The sequence below is a fragment of the Prionailurus bengalensis genome, chromosome C1, assembly GCF_016509475.1.
Source record: "Prionailurus bengalensis isolate Pbe53 chromosome C1, Fcat_Pben_1.1_paternal_pri, whole genome shotgun sequence".
NCBI lineage: Eukaryota > Metazoa > Chordata > Mammalia > Carnivora > Felidae > Prionailurus > Prionailurus bengalensis.
Window position 1 is genome coordinate 62434092 of NC_057345.1, and position 21174 is coordinate 62455265.

Consider the following 21174-nt stretch of genomic DNA (forward strand, 5'->3'; position numbering starts at 1 on the left):
CACGTTGCATAAGAGATGGGAGTGGAAGCAGTTTGGTGTATTGTGCTGCAATATCTTCTCTGACCTCCTTCTGAGTGATTTGCCAAAAACCACAGACTGATCAAATACCAAAACTTATTTTAATGGCTTATCAGCTGATAGCTCAATTAAGTCCTCAGTTGGTTTTCTTGAAAACAAAGAATTGAAAACCACTTGACTTTCAGAAGGATTCGTTAACCAGTCACTGAGGTCATTCCCATTCTCAATACCTACAACAATATTTCATATTGTTCAGCATTTGTGACATCCCAGAGACCACACAGAAAGTTGGTAAATGAACAAAGACTTATGATGACACCTATGGTGAAGAGAGAACAGGAACCTGGCAAAGGGAGACCTTGAGTGCAGGCTAGTTTTTAAGTCCATTTTATGACAAAAGTGCATGTGGAGGTTGAACACTTGGAAAGTAGCCTTGCCTGTGAATCCCTTGAAAAGCTTCATTTCCCTTCAGGGGACCCCCATGCCAGCTTGAAGATCTCTGTGTCACATTAGTAACAAGCTCCTGAACAAGTAAGAGATTTCTCCTATAATTATTTTCTTTAGCGTAACCTTTAGTTATAAGTAGATATTTAATAAAGACCAGGAAACATTTCACAAAGGAGGCAGAGAGCTGTGTCTTAAATAGATTTTGGCTCCAGAATCTCTGTCCCAGGAATCTTCCATGTACTCTCGTTTCCCTAATAAAACATGGGGGTATTGCATCATTGCAAAGTATGGTAAGGGTTGCACAGATTATTAAATAGTGTGAGACTTCTGGAAGGAATTTCAAGAAGAATGTGTATTTCTCAAATAATCCAGCATTTTATCTTACAGAATTTATATTTCCCTTTATAGATTTCCTGTCACAGGGCACAGTATTAAAAGAAAGGAAAACACCTAACAAAGTAAAAAGAAGGGTGAGTTTGAGAGTCACTTTGAAAAAAATTCTAGTTGTATTTATTCCCTGTTCCCTTGTACCTCTTGCTCCTGGCTGTGGTGACAGGGAGATTCTTTTAAAGGACACAATCAGGTGGTATAGAAGACTGGAAGGAAATGTTGTCCAAGGTCAGAAGTGGCCTCTCCTGGGCTGTCCTTGATGCTGTTGGAATATTTCACTTATTAGATGAATCTTTAAGGCTTTCTTTTCTTTTCTCAAACAGTCATTTTCTAGGGGCAATAATTGTGGCAAAATTATTGGTCTTAGAAATTTTAAGGAACTCAACTATACTTCAAACTTATAACAAAGAATTTATAAAGCCATAGAAAAGGCTTAATTAAAAAAAATAAGTAGCCTATTCTGCCTACCTTTACTTTGGTTGTCTACTTTTCTCTCTTCAATTATTTAAATAATTTACCATATTCTTTGATTGGCTGTAAATATAATTCCCTTCTTGCTGATACAGTATATATTAATGAGATTTGTTCTATCCTCTTCTAAGCCACCTGAATACATCATTTAAAAGAAGTTTCCTGTCACTGTAGCCAGCTGTAAGAGATAAAAGAGAACAGGGAATAAAATACAGTTGGAATTCTTTCAAAGTCACTCTCAAACTCACCCTTCCTTATTTTCTCTGTAAGTTTTTTCTCCCTCCTTCTACAAGTAAACGAAAACATGTATAAGTGTGCATGTAGTATCTTAGTATCTATTAAAACATCTCTTCCTAGAAGATAGTGCATGAGATGAAAAATATCAGTGTTTGGGGTCAGAAGACCTGAGACCGACCATGATTTTAGACAAGAACATGATTTTGAGCTTTTATTTACTTATTTATGAAATGGTGATAATTTTCCTAATATTATCTCATGTATATGAAAGACATGTTTGAATATAGACAGTCAATATAAACAGCTCAATAAACTAATTTTCTCTGCTTTATGGAGTCTAAACTTTGTAATGAAAGGACAAAGAAGATGTTCAAAGTCTAATCTTATTGATAAAGAATCATTCACATGTCTTATCTGTAAACATATAGTTTGTTTATGCTTTCAATGATGAAACTAGGGGAAAAATCAGTTCAGTTTCACATACAGTTTTATCAACATAGTATTTGCAGAGAAAGAATTAATTCATTTAATCAAAATATCACAACACTGAATTTCACACTTAAACCCACATGCAGATTGTAGAATTATGTTGCAGAATGTTTTGACGGAATGTGTTAAATATAAAAATAATTCAATGCAATTTCCATTTAGCACATTGTACAAAACTCATTCTTCAATGGAATTAACAAGTTTACAATCTTTCCCATAAGGTGCTATGTATTCACAGTGCTCTGTGGCATTCAGGTTGAGATCAGGAAAAAATACTGTAGAGCTCCACAGTAATGCAGCTCAGTAATAAATGGAATTGGATATAATGTAGATGAAACCCACTCATAAAACTTAAGACAGACGATGGAGATCTATGGTATGCTATGGCTGATGTTCAAGCCTCAATGGGGGATGGGGCTGAAAGAGCTCATAAACACATCATTGCAGCCATAATAAAATTGAGCTTAATATGAATCCATCACTTTTATAGTGAGTGCCCTTTCCTAGAGAAAGGAAGAGAAATAGAAAAAGAAAGAGAGAGACAAAGAGAGAAAGTTCACAATGCTTCTGCAATCCATTTTCCAACTGAGACTAATCCTCGGTACAATCCATAGTCCATAACAGCAGTTTCCAGACTTTAGAGTACATCAGAATTACCTGGAGGGCTTGTTAAAACACCACTGCGAAGCCCCAGCCACAGAGTTTCCAATTTAATAGGTGTGAGATGAGGGCGGGAATTAGTATTTGGAACAGTACCAGGTGATGCTGATATCCTGATCAAGGGACCACATTTTGAGAACCACGGTCCATTATAGCTTTGATCATTCAACAGCTCCTTTATTAAAATGAAACATACCTAAAAAGATAATATGCCTGTCCCCTAGGGACACAGAGTGTAGGGCAGCCAGCATAGATTATATGATGATTAAGAGCAGCTCTTCTCAATTTTAACTCCACAGTAGAATCAACCGAATTTCAAAAACAAAAAAACCCAAAAAACAAAACAGCTGACATTGACACCCATCTAAAACTAATTAAATCCAAATCTCTGGGGAAGGGGGCCAAGGGTTGAATCATTCATGAAAGTACTCCACGCAAGTCTAATGTGTGCTCCAGCTGGAGAATCACCGCTTTAGGAAATTTTGTTTCACCTCCTCATGTGAAAAAAGATGGCCAAACATATGTACCTTTTAGGGTACTGCTATATGAACAAAGATGTCTTCAAGGAAATCGAAATCTCCAGTAGGCACGCTGATGCACAACTACTTCTAGTAATATCAAGGGGTAATTTAGAAAGTGATTCTGACTGTTGATTTACAATGCCCTGCAAGGTTAGTTCACAGGTTTGAAATAACAGAACTTGGGAAGGTGAGCAGCACATTAATTTAATCCAAGTTTCTTTTCCATCAAATGACATCAACCAAAGAATCTAGAGTTTAGAATGTTGGTGTATGTGCTCATGTGCACTGTTTACCTGCTATAATTATTGCTACTCATTTCAGTCAGCTAAATTATTTATTACTTTGATTTAAATTTGAATGGACCTATAAATAAGGCCCCCAGGGACAAAATGCCACAAGCATTTATGTCTACCTCAGAAAGCAGAAGTACAGAAACCCACACACACAAAAACAAAGGGCATTTTGAAATAAGATTGCCACTTTACCCTTCTGGTATAAATAGGATGAATGACTATTCCTAAATGTAAGTGAATATACATGCCATAGAATCCCTTCCTGGGAGGATTTACAGGGTTAGAGCAATCCTAGTACTGAGTGTTCAAGGAAGGACCTTTAGAGCTCATTCTCACAAATCATTAACGCCCCAAGCCACGGACTTGAAATAAAACTCTGATGTTTGAAACTGGGACTAATATTTGATTAGAAATAAAAAGGAATTTAAACAGATGTGAGGACTGAGCCTTTCAGGTGCTCTTTGGTAAAAGTCAAACACGTGAGAACCATCAGTTTGGTTGGAACAGAGACACGTTAGCCATGTTGAATACGTAACAGCCTCACCGCCCTCCATTAGGAACCAGTGCCCCTAGAGAGGGTCCTACAGATCTACTCAGCTATTCTCAAGGTGTTCACCATGCTACTGACTAGCACTGCCAGATTGGGAACCAGCTCAGACAAGCACAATGATTTTTTTTTTTTTAAGATAAAATCTAAAGTTCTAGTGAGACGATTGGGTGCATCTTTCCCCACTCTTTCAGTCTTCTGGAAGACATCTTTGAAATATCCTGAAAAATAATAAAAAGGATAGAACTATGAGTAAAATCACTCAGGGTAGTAGAAACAGGCACTTAAGGACATGAGGGCATCAAGGAATTAGCAGGAATGCAGGAAATGCTAAAAAAATATTTTTGGCCTTTAGTTACAATCTTCAATATTTTACATGTTTTCATAATTTGTATATATTTTTAATATCATCATATATTTTATAATTTATGCAATATCTATATTAAACTTCACGAAAGCTGCAGAAATGAAGGCAGAGAGCCCATCGCAAGGCAAATAATCACAGCCATCCTTTTAACCACTAAAAGGGAAATGAATTCGGGAATAGAGAGTGATTCTTTTTGTCTGTGGTACGTCCCTGTGGCCCATTCTCTTGATTTCATCTCTGGAGCCCCGAAAAGGAGCCAGGGATTTCAGGATTTCACCACTGCAGAGAGTTGTGCCCGCAGAGCAGAGTGTGACTCAGGGGCAAAAGGAGTAGAAATGGGTCGGGGGTGCATGTTAGCTCCACCTGGGCCTTACCCAGCCTCTGTCCTCCTGGGCTTAGGGTTAAGCAGCACAGAAGTGAAGCCGCTGTGTGCAGCTGCGTGCAAGGACTGATGAGGCTTCGAGCCCGCGGGGAGAGCAGGGGACCTCAGGTGGGGTATCTGTTTAGTCCGAACAGAGCAGGCTTAAACTCACCTTCTGCCACAAAGTCTCTTAGGCCTTCATGTTGCTCAGGGAGACATCTGCGTTCTCACTTTCTCTTTCTCTCTCTGCACTGTAAACTGCTTGCTTCTCTTGGGTTTCAGGGCAATCAGGCTTTGCAGGGAGTGTTTCCACCCCCTGTAGACTCTCTCTCCCAGGCTCTGACTCCCTCCCTGGGGACATTCTCAGGCTGAATTCCTTAGCTGCACCCAACTCCTGCTCCCTGGCACAGCCCTCCAGGCCTCCCTCCGTGCCCACCGACTCCACTCCCTGCGTGGGATCAAGTCCCCCGCCCTCTGGATCCTGCCCTAGCTGTGGGGCCTTCCCTCCGGGATCCGAAGGGTCTCGTGGAACCCCCACCCAGGTCCCTGTCACCATCTCCACCGCCGCCACCTCCCCCCTGCCCAGCGCTGTTTCCTCTACCACTTCCACCTTCTCTGCAGCTGCCATTTTCCCCGGTAAGTCATCCACTTCGTGCCAAGGCCCCTTGCCAGCAACATCTGACAAGGAGGAGGCTTTATTTGCCTCTGTTTTCCCCTCAGCCGTCTTCACATCTGCCAACACCTCCCTCTTCTCCTCGGTGGCCGTTCCTGCCGCTTCCCTTGGGTGGAGATCTTCATCAGTGACCGCCACTCCCCCTTGCAAACTCCCAGCCCCGTCTGTGTCCCCATTGGCCATCACTCCTGTCCCCAGGGGGCACTCTTCATTAGCCTCCTCTTCTGGGTCCCCACCCGTAGCTTCTTCACTCAGCTTTTCTGCCTTCATGCAGTCTTCCTCAGAAACACCTTGGGTCATCACTGTGACCCCGGCTCCTTGCTGCCCCTGCACGGGCCCTTCCTTATCCCCGCCTTCCAATCCTGCCAGGCTATCTTGATCTTTGGCTGCACACTCCTGGGCCTCACCTGTAGCTGTGGTCATCACATGGGGCACCTGCCCCTTTCCCGCTAGCTCAGTTTCAGGAGCTCCTAACACCCCCTCCCCTTCAGGGCCTGGCCCCTGGTTCTGCCCTGAGGGAGCCCCGTCCTCCTGGGGGAGCAGCTCTGCTCTGTCTTTGGGCTCTGGGTCCTGGGCTTCCCTCAGTCTTTCCCCTCCTTCCTCTCTCCTCAGAGCTGTTGTGTCTTCCAGTGACTTTTCATCTGCCGGTGCCGCTTCAAACATGGTCACCTCTGTCTCTCTCAGTGAATCTCCTCCTTGCAGCCCTGTGTCTCCAAGTGATTCAGATGCCCCCATGGGTGCCTCACCCTCAGCATCACACTCCATTTCAACTGGGGGGACTTGTGTCTCTTCCTCATGTGTCACTTCCTTCGCGGTTCCCTGCTCTTCCCCTTTAAAGTTTTGCTCTTCTTCTAAAATGTCTTCACCCTGATGTGCATTTGCCCTCCTCACCTCTCTGCTCTCAGATTCAGTTTCCTCCAGAGGTTCCTCTGGCCTCTCAATTTTCCTCTTGTCTTTTGCTACACCTAATTCCTTGGGTAACATTTCTTTCCTGTCATCTTCTTTATTAGATTCTGGCTCAGTCTCAACCTCCTCCCTTTCAGCATCTTCCTGACAAAGCTCTTCCAGGCTGTCCTCCACAACTCCCATCCGGGGAGCCTCAGCCTTCTCAGAAGTTGAGGAGCTCAAGGGTGTCTGCCTTCCCATAACTACCTTCCTTTCTTTGGCTGGTTCTTCTCCCCCAAGCACTGTCTCTTCTGAACCATCCTCTCTCTCAGATGCAGCATCTTCCATGGCTCCCAGGTCCTCTACCTCTGTAGATGCTTCCTCTTCACTGTTCATCACATCAGACTTTTCAGGCCCTGCCTCACTCACGGCCTCCCCTCTCTCAGCCTCTCTCATTTCCATTGTCACTGCCTCCCTCGGGGCTGCTGCCTCCTGCACACACTCTAAGTTCACAGCTGCTGCCTGGCTTGCAAACACTGTCTTCTCCGAGCCCTGCTCCTCCTCAGCAGCCACCTTCTCTGTCTCTAGCACTGTAGGCAGCAAGGCCCCCCCTTCAGGAGCCTCATCCTGACCTTCATGCAGACCTCCAGAGGCTCTGGCTGCTTCTTTCCCCCTGGGGCCTACCTCCTCTTTACCCAGCCTCTTATCCCCTTCTGCTTCTGCCTCAGCCCCATGAGTTACGCCCCGAGGGATCCCTCTTTCCTCTGTAAACTCTTCTACTAAGGCTGGCTGCTCTGCTGTTGGCTTCCACTCCCCCAAGGGAACCTCATTAACCCCAGCTGTTCCCCACCGTGCTGCATCCCCTTTCCCTTCTATTGTGTCCACATCCCTGTGCTGGGCAAGTTCAGCTTCCTCCACTGCCTCTTTCTTCTCCAGTGTGTCAACTTCCGATGCAACTTGATTGGATTCCTTGTTTGAGTTGAGTGGTACCCTTTCCTCCAACACAAAATTCCTATTCAGTGCTGCAAAATAAGGTTAGAAAGCAAGGTTGCTTTAATCAAAGTGCACAGGGAAGAGAGATTCTGTATAATCATACATGAGATATATATATATATATATATAATATCAAGGAGCCACTGATATATATAAAACATTTCGATTCTAGGATGCCATCGACTACATCATGCACCATGGTTAAATAATGGCTCTTCGTGATGAAAAGAAGTGCTATCAATTTAATGGACACATTGATATTAAAGGAAAATTGAATATCAGAAATGTTAAAAACAAACAAAGCCCCCATATCTTACAGTAGTCTCTCATGCACACACATACCCCTGCACACACACACACACCTCCTACTTTCATTTGAAATATTAGGACTTGCAGAAAAATACACAATAAGAAAAATAGTATTTCACTTCTTAGAAATCATTGTTCCCTATAGCATCATAATATGCCTGTCCTCGGCCTGTGTTTCTTGTACTCGTGTGGGCATTCGGCAACACAATCACAAAAATACAGTGTGAGCTGATTATTATCCCACACATTACTCCCACATTTTAAAGCTACTATATCTAGATTTAGTCATCAAATAACTTTATAGCTCAAGGTAAGACTTTTTACTAAAGACACCAATTTGTATTATAGGTCAGGATACCTCCCATCTAAGTTCAGAAACTGATTTGCCTTTGGCAAAACAGGATCACAGAACAAGACAGGACTTTGTAGTCTGGGACAAATTTCAACATAAATAACCTTCTTGAAGTTATTTCATAAGTTCTCATCCATAATTCCCTGGCAAATCTGGGTGTACTAGCCATCATACTTCAATAAATGTAAATTCAGTATGTTTCTTAAAACCTTCAAATACATTTCTTACTATTTAACAAATACATGCATTTCTGTTGAAATGACCCACGCAAAATAAATAAAGGTATGCCGTGCCAAATACCCAAAGCATTTAAATTTTTCATCTGTAGAATAATACTTAGGGAGATAAGAATTTCTAAAATGGTCATCTTAATAATTTCGCCATCAATCTAATCTTTTTCATTTATAGAGGCCCCTGGACTAGATACTATAGGTTATCACACCAGTGTGTCAACCTCCAAATTATATAAACTTATAAAGTGGGCAAATGTGTCTTCCTCATATTTTTTATTGCTTGGCTTTTTGGTTAGCCATCTAATCCCCACCCCTCCACCCCCCACCCCACTGCCAACAATCTTCCAGAAACCTAAAGCCCTGATCTTCTTCCCTATTCTGATACCCCATTCAGGACTGTCTTACCATTCCATTTCCTAACACAAAACACAGCTGTCCTTTGTGGCATTTCCTTGGTCTCTTGCAGCTATTACAATAAGCCATTTTGAAGTAAGGCAGTGATAGCTGATATTACATTCCCCTTAAAAATATATTTGGAAGGTAACTTTTGATGTCTTCTTTCAAAGGAGTAACAGAAATTTCAGGCCTGTTAGTAGGGTTGGTGCTGACTTTTATAGGTGGTCCTCAGCATGTCACAGCAGTTATTTACTAAATTGTACCTAAAAGCTGCCAGAGGGAAATGTAGAGCCAAATGTTCATTCAGAGAACATGTAGCCAATTCACCTGAATTTTATTTCATTATTCATATTTCATTTCATTGGTCCATTGTATCTCATTATAGATTGTTACTGGATTTAAAAAAATTAAATAAAAACAAAGTGTGTCAAGTCTCTTTAATAGTATATTTGTTGCTATTCAAATTCTTGCATGAAAGTATATTAATAAGTCAGTTATGAAAAACATTTAAATAAAATTCTCTGTTTTGCTAAGCTAGCCTTTAAATTTATGGATTAATTAAAGAACATTAAGGAAAATGGGGGAATAAAAGTGCCTAGCCACCATATAATAATATACTGTGCCTAAATTCTGGGAGAGAAAGGGCTAATGGCATCCAGCTGAGCTATTATATGAACACGAACACCACGGGGGAGTCAGACATGACATTCCTGAGGTAAGAGAGAGAAAGTAATTGAAATCCTTCTAAGAAGTATCAGTATGAAAACATGACATGTTTTTGGATAGTAACATCATGGACTTTTGGGGGAAAAGGAATATAAGAGAGCAAGCAATATTCATAAACAGAGGCAATGTGATTTAGTGGAATGAGTGTGGACTTCAGGGTCAGATAGATCTGGACGAGAACATCAGCTCTGCCACTTCTATGTGTGTGAACTTAGGAAACAATACCTCTCTAAGCCTTCATTCTTCTATCCATAAAATGGGAATAGAAATGCTTGACTCACAGAATCCTTGTGATAGTAAACTGTAAAATGCTTAGCATAGTTTCTGGCACACAGGAAGCCCTGCCGAGTCTTCCACACTCCTCTTCCACTGCTTACAATAAACCAAATTTTCTTGCTTGAATCAGAGTTGATCAAGAACAACTGCCAGGTCCGCCTTGCAGAATGTCTGTGAGCACATTGGAACACCTCTGGTGGAATGCCCACCACAAAGGATTTGAATTCTCTAAGCCCTCGGGCTCCTTCTCCTATAACTTGTCTGCTGCATGTTCAAGCATCACTGGCCCTCCCCACATTACTCAGGGGGAACTGGAGCTCAGGGAACTGGCATATGTGCAAATATCCTTGCTACCATTTATTGTGAGTAATAATGTCCTTTTTCTCTGACCCAGGAGACTTGTGTCTTCTGCTAGCACCATGAAACCATGGCTGGCAAACTTGTTTGCTTGAAAATGGGGTAAAATCTCAAATAACCTCACAGTGCTTAATGACTGTCATTAAAAATTAGAAGTGGGGGGGGGGAGGAGGGAGGGAGGGCGCCTGGGTGGCTCAGTCGGTTGAGCGTCTGACTTGGGCTCAGGTCATGATCTCACGGCTCGTGAGTTCGAGCCCCGCATCAGGCTCTGTGCTGACAGCTCAGAGCCTGAAGCCTGCTTTGGATTCTGTGTCTCCCTCTCTCTCTGCCCCTCCCCTGCTCATGCTCTCTCTCTCTCTCTCTCTCTCTCTCTCTCTCTCTCTCTCAAAAAGAAATATTCAAAAATTAGAAGTGGGGGTAATGTGACCATAGGATGAATGAAATGAATAACCCCTCCCCCTATATATACATACATAAATTCAAATCAGGGTGGTTTTAAAAAGCCTGCTACTAAATATGGGGAAACCTGATTTCAAGGACATGGGATGTTTGCCCCAATGCATAGGAGTCATGGTGTGTTGAGTCACTCTAATTGGAAATCTTGCAGCTGGAATACTCACCACCAAGAGCCAAGTCATATGCTGATGGCAACAAATTCTTCCCCAATTTTAAAAAATAAGGAGTTCAAATAAACCATTATGAAATGTGCCTTGGCTCTCCGGGTCTCCAGTGGGTCAGTTAGGCAAATCTTCCTCTCTAGTCAACTGACTGGGAGGCCGACTACGAAATAAGACTGATCTGAAAATCCCTACCAATATTTTGTTTTATAATCTAAAGTCTTTTTTCCCTCCAAGCTAGGCACCAATGCATTCAAAAAAGAATAATAACCTTCATATCTGATGTCAGCTTTAAAGCTCCCCTAAGGCCTCTCAACCACCTCCTGCCATCAAATTCATTAGTTGAAAAGAAAATAAAGGTGGAAGAAGGAGGAAGCAAGGGTCGGAAGATGAAAGATGGAAACGAGGCTGTCTTGCAGAGGATTTCTAAAGGTCTTTCCTAGGTAATGATGTGCCCTTACCTGCACCTGTGTCAATCTCTGGCTTCCTCCAGTGCTTCTCCTCCTCGTCTGTGCCGCTAACACCAGGCTCAGTGTCAGAGTGACAGTGGCAGCCAGGTTCCACAGCTTCTGCTACAATCTGCCCAACTGATTGGAGATCACATGAGATATCAAAAGGCATAAAAACAGGTCATGGGAACATTGCTGAGCTATTTCATACCATTTCAACAAGTGGGGTTGATTTTAAAGCATTCACATTAAAATGTGACCTTGTTTTTAAGATCTATTAAGATTAAATAGCTTCCAAGCCGTAATTTCAAAAGCACAATGGAAGATCACGAAGTACAGAAATCCATGCAAAGAAGTACTTCAGACAAAAAAGACAATAGCCAGAAGCAGTGACAGATTTGGCAAATGCACATGCAATGAAAAGATTTAAAAAGAGGTTTAGTTGCCTTTTCCTTTCTAGAAATACGTGTTATGGCTTTTGTAACACCAATCATCACTGCTCTTTGAAATTGCTGAAACTACCAGAGCTGACTATACTATGAACATTTCATCCATTAGATTTTGGTGATTTGACCCCGATACTCGCTCCATGTGGACAGAGCAAAAAAGGCTATTGCATGATTCCTATATATTTGACAACAAACGCTGTTGTAGAAATTCCTGTTATCTGCAGCTGATTACTAGTCATGGAACTTCAGAAACACAATAACCTAAGTTCAAGTCCCATATTCCATACTAACTGTGTTACCTTCGGTAAGTTCTTTGACTTAAGCCTAAGCCTCAGTTTACCCATCTGTCAAAAAAGATACCTACTCCGTGGTTAATGGAAGGATTTAAAAAGTAATATATGTAGAGCATGCTTATCTTTCACTTATTAGCAGGTGCCTAAGCATTTAATAAATAATAGCTATGATGTTGATGAGCATGTCTGTTATAAGTATAACCACCCAATCTGGTAGGATTCTAGGCAACACTGTAATATCAATTGTCTTTAGCTTCTGACATGTTCCTGTCTACATCCCTTGCCTATCATCTGATGATCCATGTTCCTAAATCCCTGACATCTACCATTATGCCACCTTCTGGTTAATTAAAGCTCACTGGAATAACACTAGACCTAGATCTACCCTCCCAGATAATATCTCCAAAATACCCTTTCCTTCTTCTCTCCCCTCCTCCCCTCCTCCCTCCCTCTATATCTATATTTCTCTCTTTCTCCCCCTCCCTCCCTTCCTCTCTCCTTTCCTTCCCTCTTTTCTTTCTTACTTTTTCTCTTTCTTTCCTCTTACGTATTCTGATTCAATTGACCCAAAGACTATACTTCAAGAACAGAATTAGAATGTGGTCTCTTGCTCACCTTAAGGTGAATTGCTAAGGGGTAGTTACTTACTGATCCATCTGTGTTTGGAAGCAAATAATGAAATGTCTGTGTCATGTGGCTTTTGGGGGGAAAAATGGAATGACTTAACTTTATTAATCTTAAGAGAACAAGCATGAAAGTGAAAATAGGTGCATCAAATAGTTCAAATATGTATTCTGTTTAAAAATTTTTTGAACATCAATTTTCCTCATTCATCCAGTATGCCAAATAAAAAAGTTTTTTACAACAATATAGTTTAGAGATGACATCAACTCATGACAATTAGATTATAGTTGGGTTTGTTATCAAGTCAATCTTTATTTTAGGAACATAGTACATATAAGCTAAATATCATCTTGCCCACTATAATAATGTTAACAGTATATAACTAATGAGTTTAAATAAGCAGTGTTTTATGTCCTGGTGTATAAATTTGCTTGGCTGATTTCTTAAATAGAAATCCCAAAGACAGTGGGACAGGAGGATGGGAGCAAGTCTGATTTCATAGCAATTGCTTGAAGCTTTGTTTCATCAGAGCCAATGAGACATCTGGGTTTTTTTCTAAGTAACCTGTAGACTATAAAAGAATATGGTTTATTATATAAATATGGAGTCATTAGGTTGTACACCTAAAATAATATAATGCGCATCAATTATACCTCAATAAAAATTTTTAAAGAAATATGGTTTACAATAATAATAATAATAAACAATGATTAAAATACACAATTAACAACTATTGAACCAAAGACTATTCTAAGAAGCCAAAAGGTATTAGCATAATGTGGAAATGACAACTCACTCAGAATGGACAGTGAAGCATGTAGTCACTCTGTCTCAGGACTGTCATCAGCACCTGGCCACGTCTGCTGGCTTGCCCCTGGAGGGTTAGGCTTTGGAAGTAGATGAGAAGGCTTTTGGAAGTAGATGTATAGTTAGGTGATGCCTGCTTCAGATTTAGCAAGAATGGGACCCTGGCCTGAGCATCAAGGACTTATTAGGTATGAGACCAGAAAAGGCCTCACTTGGTCATTTTTTCCTCAGATGTTCTGAAACTGAAACTTAAAAGCAAGAACTTGTCCAGGGTCTAACCTTGAGGGTTTCTACACAGAGGAAAGGACTGTGCATGCTGATCCCTGGCACCAGCAATGTGACACATCACTTTGTGTCCTTAACTACTTAGCTCTTCACCCCCCGAGGCTCCTCTCCTTCCCTCTCTCTAAAGATGACCATTAAAAGCAAAGGCAACTGTCAGTTCTCATAGCCTTCATAGCAAAATAGAAGAGGCTTTCACAGAGAATTTCTTAGAAAAGCACCTTTTCCACTCAAATGATGTAGAATATTTTAAGATGTTTTTTAAATACCAAAATATTATCTGATAATGTGAGCTTTTTCATTATGAAAACATTTTAAAATAATATATACAATACTTTCCTTAACTAGGGAAATATTCTTACCTAAAACCTTAAAAGACTATAAAGTACCAAAAAGAAAAAAAAAGGGGCGCCTGTGTGGCTCAGTCAGTTAAGCATCTGACTTCCACTCAGGTCATGATCTCGCAGTTTGTGAGTTCGAGCCTTGCATTGCACTCTGTGCTGACAGCTCAGAGCCTGGAACCTGCTTCAGATTCTGCGTCTCCCTCTCTCTCTGCCCCTCACCTGCTCACGCTCTGTCTCTCCCTCTCAAGAATGAATAAACATTAAAAAATTTTTTTAGGTGGATTAAAAAGAGTGGGTTCTGTGTCTTTGTCTCTCTCTGCCCCTCCCCCACTCATTCTCTCTCTCTCTCTCTCTCTCTCTCTCTTTCGAAAATAAATAAGACATTAAAAAAATATCCTAGTTTCACCATTCAGAACTACTAGTTAACATATGGGTGAATCTATGTATTTTTTTAGCCTCCTCTTAGTATAGATAGCATTTTTACCACATTTTATTCATTTACCAATTTATTGTGATTATTTCCACATATCATCAAATAAAAAAAGATTCTTCAGTAACTGCATAGAATGTTCTAATAAGTTTTTACTAAAATTTGGCTAACCAGGGGTGCCTCGGTGGCTACGCTGTTTAAGCGGCGACTTCAGCTCAGGTCATGATCTAGTGGTTCACGAGTTCGAGCCCCGTGGGCTCGAGCATCGGGCTCTGTGCTGATAGCTCAGAGCCTGGAGCCTGCTGCAAATTCTGTCTCCCTCTCTCTGCCCCTCCCCAGCTCATTCTGTCTCTCTGTCTCTCTCTCTCTCAAAAATAAATAAAACATTTAAAAAAATTGGTTAACCAACTGCCTGCTGTTAAATTTTGAGTTATTTCTATTTGTGCGTATGTGTGTGCATGTGATTAGAAAGCTATTTTAAATACCACTTATAATCATTTTTGTATTTTTTTCTGACTATTCCCTTAAGGCAAATTCTTGGAATTGGAATTGCTGGCTCAAAGAGCATATTTTTAGAAGCTTTGATACATGTTTTTTATATGTTCTTCAAAAAATGAGGTATCAAAACTAACAACTTCACCTGTAATGATGAAAGGCCATATGTCCCCATGCTTTGCCAACAATGCCACAATCTCCTCCAATTATTTCTATATTTGATAATTTTGTAATTGAAAAGTGGTGACAAAAATAGAGTTTTCACTATTAGTAGGCAAGCTTTCTAAATACATTCCTTCTTCTCTGCTTGTTTTGAAACAAAATAAACTGATCCCATCTGAAAAAATGCTAATAATCCTGAACCTTTCAGTAGCAGGAGAAAGTTTTGCTAAGAACTTCTCATCTTAATTTTAAGAAGGTATGAAGTTCATAAAGGCAAAGTGAAGACATATCCAAGTTTATCCCAAGTTCCGGGTCACCTTGAATACCATCCGTGTGTTTCAATCGTTCTTTGTGTGGCCAATCAATTACGTTTCCAGCTAGTCACCATGACAAACTTCATGACTAACACCATCTACCTACACAGTAAAGATGCTCCTGTGTTACCTCCGGCATTGAAACATGGCCCACACAAACCCAGGATTAATTACAAACTCAAGACCACAGCTGTTCGGAGATAACAGCTGCAGAGAGCTAAAGTCTGTCTTCCACACAGTAGCTAGAATAATCTTTCTAAAACTTCCAGATCATGGCATCTGTATGCTAAGACTTTTCCAGTGGTTTCCTATCTCAGAATAAAATCCTCCCTTTGGCATACAAGTTCCTGCCCCCCACCTTACCCCCATCATCTTCCCCCACTTTCTGTCTCTCCCATTCTGATCCTGTCACACCAGCCTCCTTTCCAGACCCTTCACTCAGCAACTATGCTCCCCATATTTAGAGTTTCAATTTGTTATTCCCTCTGCTTCCTGTGCTCTTTCTTCAGATGACCACCCCTTTCTCAAACCATTACTCTGCCCTCTTCCCCTGATTTATTTTTCTTCTACACTTAGTCCAGGATACCTCATTACTTGTTAATTTTTTACTTCTCAGGTATATCTCTCACTACAACATAAACTCCGATACAGGCAGGGACTTGATGATGTTCACAACAAGAACAGTGTGGCATAAAGCAGATAACCAAAACATATTTATTGGCAGACGAAATCTATTGGAACAAATAACTGTGTGCTTTCACAATTCATCCAGAAATGGTATTTGGACTGCAAATCATAACACATGATTGTCTTGTTCTCTCATCAGGACCATCTAACTTGCCTGCATGATGATCAAACTGAATATTACTTTAGCCATAACATTATTTAGGTTTATATTTCCTAGCCAAGCACTATGACATCTTCCCATTTACATATAAATATATATATTTTACTTTATATTACAGTACTCTATTCTTAATATTTTATTTATATTTGTGATGTATAAATTATATTAACCTCACAAATTAATCTGCCTTAATTGTTCCGCCATTACAACATAAAACAAAGATCGTGTCATAATGCATTAATACAGCTTAAACTGAAAATAACAGAGAAAAATAACACATAAAAATAACACTGTGCCCTATCATATTGAATTACTTCCCAAGGACACTATCTCATTGTAGCTAGCAATTATAATCTTTCACTTTACCCACTTCACTGCATATAACACATCTTTTATATCAATTCATCTGATTTGTTGGTGACAAAGCCCAGTTAATAATGTGAGATATAACATAGAAGGAAAATATCACTTTACGTTATCAATCTGAAAGGTACGTAGGCACTGAATATAGTACTTTACTACTTTATCCACTGCTTTGATTTTAGGTAAAAACAATTCAGATTAAGTTGTGTTACTTTGGACACTACAAACATCATTAACTGAATGTAATTTTTATAGCCCACAGACCTATTCTTAACATAATCACGGTTTTTATTCTAAATCTGGTTGAAAATGATTAATTTGGCACCATACAAATATGAGAGATAATCTTCTACACGTTACCTCAGCTCCCATTTTGACCTAAGGTTCTAATCAGAGATCTAAGTAAAATAGTACACATTTCAATCTTTACCACGCCTTCTAATCTAATTTACATAAGCTGTGTTTTGCAGCATAGTCACCTGTGTGACCTTCACTTCAAGCATTAACTTCGGTTCCATCCCTCTCTCCCTGAGCCATCTAACTGAAGGCTCAATTAAGAAAAAGGAACTAGCCATAACCTCTTTGCTTGGCATCAAGCAAATCAGGACCCAGTTTATTTTATCTGAAATTTTCTTAGAATGTTTATTCATGTAAGGGTCTTTGAGACTATTTATGACTTCTCTTAATCTGTTATTTTAAGTATTTACAAATTCATTGTATCATTTCCTTGAATATACTTAAAACATCAGCGCCCAAGAGTTATAATCTATGCATCCTTGAATTTTGATAGTATTAATCCTTCTACATCATTCTGAACATTTTACATGTTTTTTTGTTGGGCTGTTTTTTGTTTTTGTTTTTTTTTAGTCTATCAATGTTTTATTTTCTACCCTACTTTATTATCTTTGTCTCTGGACCTCCATAACCCAGAAATTTTGTCCTTTTGTGGAAGATGGGTCATAGAACAAATCTACCCATTCTTGCACAGAAGGTAACATATTTTCAACAAAATTTGCAAAGTTATAAAATAAGCACTACGATGGAATACTATGTATAGTAGATAAGAGTAAAATACAGTTATGTGCAATGATATGAAAAGATGTTGAAGACAGTACTAAGTGAAAAAAAAGCAAGTTGTAAAACAAAATGTATCATTTCCATCTGTATGTAAAAATAATATATGTATATATGTAATACATACATTCATTTATATATGTGTATAGAGAGAAATTTTTCTGGAATTAGACCTAAAAAAATATTCTCCACAGTTATGACTCTGTCGCATGGGAAAGAATAGAGGGAGAAAAGGAAAACTAGCTTTCATTTCATTTTCTTTTCATTTTCTCTGTCCCATATTGTTTAAACTTTTCAACCAGGCTTTTGTAAAAAACACATTTTATCAAAAGCCTTAAAATGTAATCCAGAAATTACACTTTTTGGAACTTATCCTAAGAAAATAACTATAGGCTTTAAATTACCCTAGGTAATAAGATACTAAAGTCCTATTAACAATAGTGAAAATAGGAAAAATATAAATATCAATAATCGGGTAATGATTAAATTATATGAAAACCACAAAACGGGATAACACACAGACATGAAACATATTTGTAAAGATTACATAATGACATAAAAATGCTTATGGTATAACAATAATAAAAATCAAGATAAAACATTTTATAAAAAATATGACAACGTAAATTTGTAAACCCAAAGTTTAGAAACTGACCAAATGTTGAAAGTAATTCCTGTGTGTGTGCTAAATCTATGGGTCATTTTTTAAAATCTGCTCTTCTCCATTTTCTAACTATTATTTCATAAGCTATTAATAAAAAATAAACACTAACAGAGAGTCTTAGTACATGTGTTAAAGCCTAAGAAAGATTTAAAAAGTCACAAACCTTGCCATCTAGTGTTGAACCTGCCTTAATAAAAAGATAACAGGGGCGCCTGGGTGGCTCAGTCGGTTAAGTGGCCGACTTCGGCTCAGGTCATGATCTAGCGGTCCGGAGTTCGAGCCCCGCGTCGGGCTCTGTGCTGACAGCTCAGAGCCTGGAGCTTGTTTCAGATTCTGTGTCTCCCTCTCTCTGACCCTCCCCTGTTCATGCTCTGTCTCTCCCTGTCTCAAAAATAAATAAAACGTTAAAAAAAAGTTTATAAAAAAATAAATAAAAATAAAAAAATAAAAAGATAATAAAATGCTTTAGAATTATAGATGTTATCAAATCAAGAGTACACACTTCTCATAATATTTAAGAAAAATATTTAAGATAAATCTACACACTTTTCATTTCACACATCTGGAAAAAAATAAACCACCTCACTTTCTTCCAAGTGGCATAATCCTAGACTAATGTTTCTGCTATTCCATCCATCATCTAAATACAGCCTGCATTATATGCATCTTACTTCTCAAAAAGATGTCTATGTACACAAGTCCAGGCAAACAATCTATTTGTCTGAAATGGAGGTAAAAGAAGTAATAATAGCATCAATGTTACTAATGAACTTTAACATCTTTACCTTTTTTGAGCAGCAGCTTGTCAAATCGTACAAATTTCCTAGATTATACATGGTATGCTCCAGAAATGAGCAATGAAATCCAAGATTGAAGACTTGAATTATTTCATAAAAGGGTTTCAAATTATTTTAACAAGAATATTAACTCTTATATGAAAAAGTCCTTTTGAAAATCGCAGGGGTCTGTGTTATAATCCCAGGGCAGAAGATGGCAACCTTTTTCTATTTAGGGCCAGATAGTGAATTCTTAGGGCTTTGTGGGCTATACGGTCTCTGCAGCAATGATTTAACTCTGCCCTTGCAATGCAAAAGCAGCATTAATAACAAACAAATGAGCATGGCTCTGTCGCAGTAAAACTTTATTTTCTGACCTGAAGTTTGAATTGAATTGAATTTTTATGTCACTACATATTAATATCCTTTTGATTTTTTCCAACCATTTAAAAATGTTAGGGGCATCTGGCTGGCTCAATCAGAGGAGCATGCAACTCTTGATCTTGGGGTCATGAGTTTGAGCCCCAATGTTGAGTGTAGAGATTACTTAAACAAATAAATAAATTAATTAAAAAAAAAATTCTTAGCTCACTGACAATACAAGAAAAAAATAAAAGTGGTAGGCCAGATTTGGCTTGCGGGTTGAAGTTTGTCAAGTTGTTCACTCCAAAATTATTCAAATTTGCTACATAACACCATCTGAAATGTTTTTATTGTCCTCCATTCCATCTTAATAATCATACCTAACTTTTAAAGCCTTCCTCAAAAGAATCCTTCACAAAAACGTTCAAGGTGTACTTAACCAAATGGGACTTTCCCCTTCTTTTGAAATGCCATAGCATTTGTACCTTCTCTGGTTTTACGAATGACTACTTACTGACCTTTGTCTAATTATTGGCGTGCCAAGATTTCCCCTTAGCATTTGATGGCAGGTACCCTCTGTTTCACATTACACATTTCTTATTGACCATGGTGTCCTGCACATAGTAGAAAGTTAATGATAATGATTGAATTGAAAGATAACTATTCAACATCTTCAATTCCTATATGTAGGCCACAGTGGTTTCATTACAGCTTTTAGGGTCCTATAAATGTTAGAAACATTAAAAGTATTCATAAGTTTTAAGCAGATGAATTCTAGTAATACTAAAACATGAGCACAGATTTTATCTTGGAATTAAGAAGAATGCCCACTACAGATGAGAGGGAGCAGGGAACAGAGAGAATTACAGGCCACAGGATCTGTGTGAAAGCCAAATATCTGGCAGGTCCAGCTGTCCACAGGACACAACTTGGTCCCTTACCTGTCCTACTAAAGTTGAGAAAGACATCAAGCTTTCCACATGTCTAACGTCCTGGGACCTGATTACTGTGGGACACTCTCCACTCTTCCCATGTCAGATGGAACTATGCTGCATACTCACTCAGGAACCCCTGGGTCAGGAAGTTACTCAGTTTCAGAGAAGAACTCAAAGTACAGTTAGGGGTTTTCTATGAAATTTTCATATTTTTATCTAAATTTAAATTCCTATTGCACAGATACAATAGACAATCTTTAAAATATGGAACTACTGTGCTTGAATTCAAATCCTAGGAATGCTTCTTATTAGTTGCATAATCCTTGACAAGTTATTTAACCTCTCTGAGACATAATTTTGTCACCTATGAAAAAAGAGATGATGATAATAGAACCTAACTATGGGGATATTGGGCTATTACGGGGAGTAGATGAGTTAATATATGTAAGTGTTTAGAACTGGCACATAGGAAGTACCTACCAATGTTAGCTGTGTGTGTGTGTGTGTGTGTGTGTATGTATATGTGTGTGTATATATATATATATATATATAAATGCATATATAGCTAAGAACAAATAGTATTCCTAGTATTAAATAACCTCTAAAAAGCCACACATACCCTTGCCTTCAGACACATATTGTGTTTTATTTGATTCTTGAAAAAGAATTACCATAAGAAGGAATTTACAGAAAATAGGAAACAAGCTATATAAGGTTTATCAAGTAATTTTTAAAACGCAATAGAAGAAAAACAGCAAGCTGAGTGTACATGTATGATTATGTGATGAAGAGAGAAATAAGAAAATAATTGAATGACTCTGGCATTATCACAATAGTATTTCCCAAGCTTTGGCAGAATGCAATGACCAAAATCAGCTTCCATGC

The 21174-nt window shown here is 39.1% G+C and overlaps 1 protein-coding gene across 6 annotated transcripts in view; it reads right to left on the reverse strand.

Moving 5' to 3' along the window:
* Positions 1-1761: 1761 nt before the first annotated feature.
* The window catches only part of ERICH3 (glutamate rich 3), a 107363-nt gene continuing 87950 nt past the window's right edge, over positions 1762-21174 (reverse strand). For all 6 annotated transcript variants that reach the window (XM_043575286.1, XM_043575285.1, XM_043575283.1 and 3 more), the window contains 3 exons: positions 11080-11205; positions 4974-7381; positions 1762-4294 (listed from right to left, as the gene is read on the reverse strand). In XM_043575286.1, coding sequence (XP_043431221.1) covers positions 4992-7381; positions 11080-11205 — 2516 coding nt within the window. In that variant the 3' untranslated portion in view covers positions 1762-4294; positions 4974-4991. The remainder of the gene's footprint in view (positions 4295-4973; positions 7382-11079; positions 11206-21174) is intronic.